At 36.1% G+C, this 9,824-nt stretch overlaps 1 protein-coding gene across 1 annotated transcript; it reads left to right on the top strand.

Annotated features, from left to right (window-relative positions):
• The first annotated feature begins 3,301 nt into the window (after positions 1 to 3,301).
• Positions 3,302 to 7,542, top strand: LOC144978987 (uncharacterized). Its single transcript, XM_078925606.1, has 2 exons — positions 3,302 to 4,291; positions 7,240 to 7,542. Exons 1-2 carry the CDS (start codon positions 3,302 to 3,304, stop codon positions 7,540 to 7,542), a joined length of 1,293 nt encoding a protein of 430 aa, XP_078781732.1.
• Positions 7,543 to 9,824: the final 2,282 nt, after the last annotated feature.

The following is a 9,824-nucleotide window of genomic DNA, read 5'->3' on the forward strand; positions in this document are numbered from 1 at the left end:
TAGAGGTGCCTCCTGGGCGACTAAATCTCCAATAAATGATAACATATCAGAATCTTTGATGGATAACGCTATTTCACGAATATTTTCTTCCATGTCTCTTGTCATTACAGAACGGAGTACTCCCGATTCCATGTTTTTACAAAAAAAAGCACGTTGTTTATGACAGCCAATCTCTAATTTTGAACGTTGTCTCATTATTCTCGTGGGTGGCGAAATAAATCTCATTCGGTGACTCCTCCCAGTCAAATGACGAAATTTGGAATTCTTGCAAGTCATTTCTTTCAGATTTCTTTAATTTTATCGCCTAATTTTGTTGGCATTACATTTTACACGATAATACTTATGCCGGCCACTTAGCATCATTTTGTTTAAGCTTTCAATAATCTCATTTCTTTCTGATGAATTTGAAAAAAATAGATACATCCAACTTAATTTCATCACAAACCGAAGAATTGAATTGTGTTAAATCTTCAAAAAGAGTTTCATAACCTTGCCCTTTGTCATACCTCCTCGACTTAGAGGAACATTCTAAATCGTCTGGGTTATCTTGTTCGCATATCAAACACTTGCTATTATTGTATGTGTATCTGAAATCATGAAAACGCATTCCTTTATTAGGCATATGCAATAGTCTTTCATCTCTCTCTCTCGCTCTCTCTCTCTCTCTCTCTCTCTCTCTCTCTCTCTCTCTCTCTCTCTCTCTCTCTCTCTCTCTCTCTCTCTCTCTCTCTCTCTCTCTCTCTCTCTCTTTCGTTCTTTCTGTTTAAGACCCCTCATCAGCAAGCAATATGTAAGCAGTGCCTTACATAAGGACACAACAGTACAAAAAGAACATTTTCCCATTGTCTCCATGAGGTAAATAACGTAAAGTAAATAACTTGCCACAACACAGAATCATAGTGGTTGATGATGATGATGATGATGATGATGATGATGATAATTTAAGTGGTATGCCGACTCTTTACTGTCATCAAGTTTGACCGAAATAGGTTTTAACTCACGTAAAATGATTCCTATCTCTCTCCTCTCTCTCTCTCTCTCTCTCTCTCTCTCTCTCTCTCTCCTCTCTCTCTCTCTCTCTCTCTCTCTCTCTCTCTCTCTTATTTTTTTTCGCTATGTCGAAAGTGGGATCCGACATCACGTTCTACGGGTAATAATGGAATGTCTTTTCACACGAGCCTTTCATCGACAGTTTTACTGCTTTACAATATTTATAATATTAAAACGTACACCTTGTACACCCACAGGCACAACCCCCCCCCCCCCCCCCCCCCCCCCCATGATTCTAACTTTAACGAAAACTTAACCATATTCATAGAAAAATAAAATTACCAATGCTGCATAGGGAAAGACCACGTGCACAGTAGTTAAAGCAGCGAATGACGCTCGGCTAGAGAGCGGGAAAGTGGGTGGCCACCCTTGGACTCCTTAGGGAGCAAGGGAATAGGTTACTAACAAATTAATCAAAAGTTTCCTTTTAAAAACATAACCTTCATCACCAGTTCCAATCTACTCCCATAATTTAGCAATAGCCCAAGAACAACAACCGACCACAACAATTAATAAACCCACAAGACGATTGGCCCGTGTATTCAACATCCCAACAACAGAAGCAATTCAGAAACCCCCCCCCCCCCCCCCTACCCCCATCCAACCTAAAACCTAAACCTAACCTCATTTCCACAATAACCCCATATTACAGAAGTTCGAATATTCCGATCAGCTGATAGGCTTCCAACTACCACCAATCAAAACCCACAGAATCCAACACACCCCCCCCCCCCCCCTACTAAACCTCTACCAGTCCCAGACAATTTATCTAAACAACTTTACAAATTGCCCTGAATCATCAATAAACCGATTGGTACAGGATCTCTGTCATCTACCAATCACAACAACACATTTTATCTACTCTCCACATCCAACCATGATCAGCTATTTAATTGTTAATTTAAATCATCTAAAAAAGTAACAAGATTTATTACAACCCACCAACCCAATATATCCTCTAACTGACCAACTGCCCAATTAACCCCCCACCCTCCATGAACGCGTTAGGCAACATTAATATTTCAACCTTATTTCATCCTTTAACAAACAAACAAACAAAACAAAAAAAAAATAAAAAAAAAAATAAATAAATAAATAAATAAATAAATTATCATAACGAACGATACAGAAGCAGTTAATGCCAATGCCTTTCTACTGCTACTACTACTAAACATAATAATTAACCTTACAAATAAAATTGTTACTAATTAAGAGGGTCATTAGATAGGATGGCCTGGGTCTAAAAAAAAAATAAATACAAAAAAGACAGTTTTATTGCTTGCAAGAATTTTCAATTTATTTTACATGGCATTTGAGTGTTTCGATACATGGACAAATTTTCCGATACGTTTTAACTGGCTTTGCTTTTGCTACGCTACCCAAAAAATAATTCCATGTCGATTGCGATAGCGGGACTTCCAGCTTGCCTTCATGCAAATGGGTGTTTTCGTAGTAATTGATAGGCATAGAGCTTTTGTGAGGGATAAATAATATAGACGTGTTATTCCCACTCAATATTGACTCATATTTAATAATAGTTATAGATACTTTCTGAATATCATTTGTAAAAATTACAATCAGTTTAGCCTCAATACCCGCATCTAACTGCAAAATTGCGATGGAATTTCGAAACATAAAATTCCTCGGGTTTTTTTAAATATCGGCGTGATGGTATAAAAATGAAAGGGTTTCGATTTGATGTTTGTCGCCAATGCTATTTCTATGAGTTTCTGGCAATAAGGAGCCAAAATAGCTTAAATCGTTGAATTCTACACGCGCGGAAATGGACTGTTAAGTTAATCTTCCATTGAATCTTAATCTACGAAATATAGTGTATTGCATAGAAAAGCGATCTCTGATGTTTTCATCCCACGTCTTGCCATATTATTTTCAGTGTGATTAATAAAGACATTTCATTTTCATAAATAAGCCATCGTGCCGTGTGATTTTGACTTAAATTAAAATTTATACAGATTTGATCCCGGAAATAAATTGGTCTCATATAGAAAAAAAAATCTCTAACTGTAATTTATAGTATGCTTTTAAGTAAAACACTTACAAGTTCTTCCCGACATATCAATCGTGCCTACACATAAAAACTATGTGAAATCTATTATAGTCTGCTGCAGAGAATTTTGTGTGAGAACTAAAATCACCTGATTGTTGGTCTAAAGGCAATAACAAAGAGTTGAGCGACGTCAACTTCACTCATTCTATAATAGTCAAAAAATATTATAATTAAATCAATAAAATGACCGCTAAACCTCAAAAGATTAAAAAATGGATGTCCATTTTTGGGTCACTACTGTTGATGTGTCCTATAGGACTTCCTTGGTATTGGGGTAACATGGCCATATATGCACGATCTTACATTGCCCAGTACGGAGACACCCGAGAAGGATTGCAAACTCCTTGGATTATTTCATTTTACTTTCTGTTCAATGCAGTCGGGCTCTTCATCGCTGGATTTCTTTCTAAACGTGTGGGAAAGCGACTAACACTGAGCCTAGGACTCGTATTATTTCTTAGTGGAATATTCTTCACTACTTTCACTGTAAAAATTTCGCTCATGTTGGTGAATGTTACGCTTGGGTTTGTCTCGGGTGTTGGAAGCGGAATTATCAATGGGATGGCATTGCAGTATGCTGTTGGCTGGGCAGGAAGCAATCTTGGTTTTGTGACTTCTTTCGTTCAGGGCGGATTCAACGGTGGACCAGTTATAATCAATCCATTTATAACTTACATGGTGAACCCTGACAATCTAACACCTAATGTTAAACTGGGAGCGAATAACTTATTCTCACAACAAGAGGTTATTGATCGAGTCCCTTCTCTTTTCAGCAATTTTGGAATTCTTTGTTCAGTCTTGCATATTTTGGGATTTTTCTTTGTCAGAGACTTCATTGATAAAGACCAGGATGAAAAAATAGCAATTAACCAAAACAATGCAATCAATGACGGCAATCAGTCAAATGGACAGCCGACAGGAGACCTCAAGCCATTTGAAATGATGAAAACAAAAACGTTTTACATACTCTCCATTTCACTGATGATGTTTGATAATTCCATGCTTGTTCTTGCTAATTATTATAAAGAATATGGTTCAGAATGGATAAGCGATGACCATTTTTTAACATTCCTTGGAACCGCTCTAACATTCGCCACCATTTTCGCATTTCCTGCTTGGGGAGCTTTGACGGACCGTATTGGAGTCAAACCAGTGCTGATTCAAATGTACTCTGTTAGTTCAATCCTTAGTATTTTAATGTATTTTACACCAAGACTAAACAGATGGGTTTATATGGTAAATGTTGCTTTGTCAGGATGGTTCCTTCCACCGATATTCTCCATCCTCATCATTACGACATGCAAACTGTTTGGAAAGACGTACTATAGCAGTAACATTGGTGTGGTGTCCTCTTTATCTTTCCTGATCAATTTCGTTAATCCAATGATATTTAAATCAATACTAAATCTAGGTTGGTTCTATGTTTTCCTTTATGGCTGTTCTCTTTCAGTGGTAGCTTTATTTTGCGTAACATTAGGTCTACCGCATGTGTGAACGATGGCTTGGAGTAAAAGAAAAATTTGAAAATGTTAATAGCCCAGTTCCACAGATTCACTGTGCCTACTGCACTCCACAATGTTTTACTCACTTCTATAGCCGGCCGTTTGAGCCAAATTCCCATTTTGTACAGTAATATCGACATTTAGGCGTCATTTGGATATTGGATTCTTTGATCTACTACCTACCTCATCATCATCATCATTGCCTTTTTCATCCTGGGTCAGGGTATAGGCCACAGACAAACAGTTTCCATTCTTCACTCTGTCCTGAGCTAACTTTTTTTTTTTATCTCGTTCCATGTCTTATCACTTCTCTGTATATCAGCTTCTTTAATTCTTCTCCATGTTACAACTTGAGAGCTTTTTCCTGCTTCATACATGGTGCGAACGTTCCACGACGCAATTCAAAGCTGCTTGCTTGGCGAAGACGTCATCGGGTCAGCAGAGTCCTTTCGGCTTTGTTTGTTGTCCTTCATAAATCCTGTCATTCCAGAAACTCATCGATCGCCCAAGCTAAAAAAAAGGATTCGATTTGTCCGTCTGCGTTTCTGTAACGGTTTGAGAGAGGTGTTAACCCTTCGACAACCCCCAACCTGGATGATCAGGTCACTCAAAAAAGGGGGAGTCACACACCATTAGTCGCCTTTTACGACACGCTGGCTTGGCGTTGGGCTATTCTTGTACCCTCTCAGTTGAGTGACCCCGGACACGGGGTCTACATACGTACTGCCAGATATCATACATGCCTTGTTCAAATAAGGAAACAAAATGCGCCGTCACAGCTGCCTAGTAACAGACCTTTTGGTTCCACACTCAACAAACTGAATCAAGTTGTGGAATTTACTACGAGCAAAGCTGCTTTATATAGATCAAATTGATCGAATTTTTCTTTGCAAAGATGGCTCAATGTTTTGCACCTGATTGGCAACATCGGTCAGAGAGGAAGGCCTGTCGGTTCTATCGATTTCCAAGTGAAACAAATAACAATTAAAAAAAAAAAATAATAATAGTAAAAGACCTGCGAACAAAACGTGGCACGTCGGAACAACCCAATAAGGGTTTCATTGTGGTGATGACAAAGATAATAATGATCATTATGATAATGATAAAAATAATTCTAATAATGAGACATAATATTGTAGAAATGATGATCATAATATTAACATGGTGATAGTAATGATGATGATCATGAAAATAATAATGATATAATAAATAATAATAATAATAATAATAATAATAATAATAATAATAATAATAATAATAATAATAATAATAATAATAATAATAATAATAATAATAATAATAATATAATAATAATAATAATAATAATAATAATGATAATGATTTAAAATAATAATAAAATAATAATATATAATAATGATAATGATATTAATAAATAATAATTAAAAAAATAATAATAATAATAATATAATAATAATAATATATAATAATAATAATAATAATAATAATAATAATAATAATAATAATAATAATAATAATAATGATGATAATAATAATATAAATAATATATAATAATAATAATAATAAAATAATAATAATAATAATATAATAATAATAATAATAATAATAATAATAATAATAATAATAATAATAATAATAATAATATAATAATAATAATAATAATAATAATAATAATAATAATATAATGATAATATAATATAATAATATAATATAATATAACATCATTACTAATAATAATGATCATCATCATCATCTCATCATCCATCATCATCATCCCCTTCATCATCATCGTCATCATCGTCATCATCATCATCATTATTTTTTTAAAAATTATTATTATTATTATGATTATTATTATTATCATTATTATTATTATTATTATTATTATTATTATTATTATTATTATTATTATTATTATTATTATTATCATTATTATTATTATTATTATTATTATTATTATTGTTATTATTTATATTATTATTATCACTCTTAGTAGTATTATTTTTATTATTAATTATATTATTACTATTATCATCATCATGATCATGATCACCATGATCATGATGATGATGATGATGATGATGATGATGATGATGATGATGATGATGATGATGATCATCATCATCATCATCATCATCATCATCATCATCATCATCATCATCATCATCATCATCATCGTCGTCGTCGTCATCATCATCACCACTATCATCATTATTATAATTATAATTATTATTATTATTATTATTATCATTATTATTATTATTATTATTATTATTATTATATTATTATTATTATTATTATTATTATTATTATTATTATTATTATTATTATTATTATTATTATTATTATTATTATTATTATTATTATTATTATTATCACTATTAGTAGTAGTATTTTTATTATTAATTATATTATTGCTATAATCATCATCATGATCATGATCATGATCATGATCATGATCATCATCATCATCATCATCACCATCATCATCATCATCATCATCATCATCATCATCATCATCATCATCATCATCATCATCATCATCAACATCATTATGTATCAAATGTTCCACGCATAATCAGGCACAGCCTCATTACACTACACCATATACGATTCTTAAACTCCTGCGTTTGAAATTAGGAACAAGTACCCAGGGCCGCTGCCCGACATTTGGAACAAGTACCTAGTTCCTCTGTCCGACATTTGGAACAAGTATCCAGGGCCTCAGTCCGACATTTGGAACTAGTATCCAGGGCCGTTGTCCGACATTTGGAACAAGTACCCAGGGCCACTGTCCGACAGTTGGAACAAGTATCCAGGGCCACTGTCCGACAGTTGGAACAAGTACCCAGGGCCACTGTCCGACAGTTGGAACAAGTATCCAGGGCCACTGTCCGACAGTTGGAACAAGTACCCAGGGCCACTGTCCGACAGTTGGAATGAGTTCGAAATTCCAAACGCAGGAATTCAAGAATCTTATAATAATAGCCCTCCAATGTAGTAGTATTTCTTCAGAGCCACCAGGCCTTGGAGCCGGAGTTTATCCCGGTTTCTATAGCGTGAATCGGACTATAGCAATTGCTTGCTACCCTTTAAATAGGACGCTAGTATTACAAAGTACTTTCAAGATCTAACAGATCCAGCTACCCATCAGGTGACAGGGGGGTCAGAAAAAAATATCTTCTTCACCTGGGATCGATCTCGACCCATTTACTTGTGAAGCAAATTCTTTACCAGCTGAGCTATTAGCCCCCTTTCATTTCTTATCATAATGTGTTCTTTTATTTTTTCACAAGGATTGGTTCTCGATTTGAACGATTCTCTCTATTAAACGTTTAAGTTACATAATATACGCTGTCCGGCAAAAGTGATACGAAAATAATATGGTTCACCTTGAACGCTTATTTTATTCTAAAAATTGATTCCAACACACCATGCGCAAATTGTCTGGTGGTTACCGAATTTTTACTCTAAACAACAACAAATCTATCTGGTGTGTTTGTTTGTTTGTGTGTGTGTGTGTGTGTGTGTGTGTATGTATGTGTGAATATGTGCGTTTGTATGTATGTATGTATGTATGTGTGTGTGAATATGTGCGTTTGTATGTATGTATGTATGTATGTATGTATGTATGTGTGTGTGTCGTGTGTGTGTGTGCGTGCTGCGTGCGTGCCGCGTGCGTGCCGCGTGGTTGAATTAATGTTTTGCATCTGCTGTGCTTTGAGCATACCAAATTTGTTAATTTCTCTGTTGGTGACCTCCTCCCAAGCACGATCAATGGCGGCAGCGAATTGCGCAGTTGTACGAGGCTTTTATTCCATCGTATATTTCGCCTTTGGATACCTATCGGGTGCATCTCGAAGGAGTTGCCCGGAAGATAGAGAAACATAAAAGTCTTTTGAGGAAGCTGACGGGATCAGCCTGGGGTGCTAATCAAGCGCTCCTGATAACGGGGAGAAATGCCAAGCTTTTCCACCAGCAAGAGGAGATACTTGGGTGGCAGCGAATAGGCTTCGGTCGAGAACCTGTCTAACGGCAAAATCGCTTAATCAGTGGGGACGTTCTACCTGTCTAAAATGTAGCCGTTGTGGTAAGAGCCCGAAACCGCAGAACATCTAGTTGAACGGTGTGTTGTGACGAGGCTTCCTTTGTGGGTTTGCGACGTTGCACGAGTGCGGTACGGAATTTGCTGATTGGGTTGATTGTCATAACATAGTAGTGTAAGTTATGGATATTGAATCACATAGTGTTTAATCTAAATCTGGCGAACAAGACAGGTCGTGAAACAAATGGATGTTGTTTGCTTCTAGAAATTTCTTCGTTGCATTTGCCGTATGTGGCCGAACATTATCTCCACATTCTGACAAGTCCATCGGATGTGTCAACGCAGAGCCTACATTCGTTCCTAAAAAGCAATCTACTTACTCCGTTGCTCTTGGTGTCCATTGCAGTCGTTGTTGTCGATTATGATGAGAAAGGGAGATTCTACAAACGAGACCTCCGGCCGTAATTCTCCGACGAACAGTTCTCTCGCAAATCACCCTTCCACGAGTTCCTCTGGTTCGGCCCTCCAGGGGCAGCGTGGCTCAGCCGCACGGTCTTTGCTTCGTACCCGAAAAGTACCGAGTTTGATTACCCGCCGCTACGCTGTGTTGCCTTGAGCAAGTCACCTCGCCGCTCAAATTGCGGCGCTGCACTGGGCTAACGCCTGGGTTATTCCAGTCTTCCCCTGGAATAGACCCTCGAGACAAATATCCCCTATGGGATGAATAAAGGGAATTTTATTTTATTTTATTTATTTACTTAATCTGAAGCAGTTCGAAATTAATGTCGTCGATATTGTCGTACAATCAGGCGGGCGTCGTTATTTAAGGTCTTTGGTCACGTGGCCTATCATTGGTTGAGGCAGTTGCTTGAAACTTGTTTGAAGTCTATAAAGAATGGTAATATGCACATCCAAACATGTTGCCACTTGTCTGAAGCTTTGCCCAGCATGTAAACGGCCGATCTAAAAAAAAAACGATTTTCTATAGAGTCTTGATAGAATTTGTATGTCAATGAAATAAACTTTTTTCGACGCGCGATATTTATAGAGCTGGCCTACGTGATAATACTACATGTCATTAGCAACGATTCAATATTTGTTGGGTTTTTTTTTCGCTCATGAGACCAATAAAGGCACTGCATTAGTTGAAATTAACGAATATGATAAGGTAAGATATTGG

The sequence above is a fragment of the Berghia stephanieae genome, chromosome 8, assembly GCF_034508935.2.
Source record: "Berghia stephanieae isolate SIO BIC M18660-M18661 chromosome 8, UCSD_Bste_1.3, whole genome shotgun sequence".
NCBI lineage: Eukaryota > Metazoa > Mollusca > Gastropoda > Nudibranchia > Aeolidiidae > Berghia > Berghia stephanieae.

Excerpts from the sequence above, each read along its gene's own strand:
- LOC144978987 (XM_078925606.1), top strand. The coding sequence starts at position 3,302 with ATGACCGCTAAACCTCAAAAGATTAAAAAATGGATGTCCATTTTTGGG. Across the intron at positions 4,292-7,239 it reads TGCTGATTCAAATGTACTCT|GAACAAGTACCCAGGGCCGC; the intron begins GTTAGTTCAATC and ends GTTTGAAATTAG.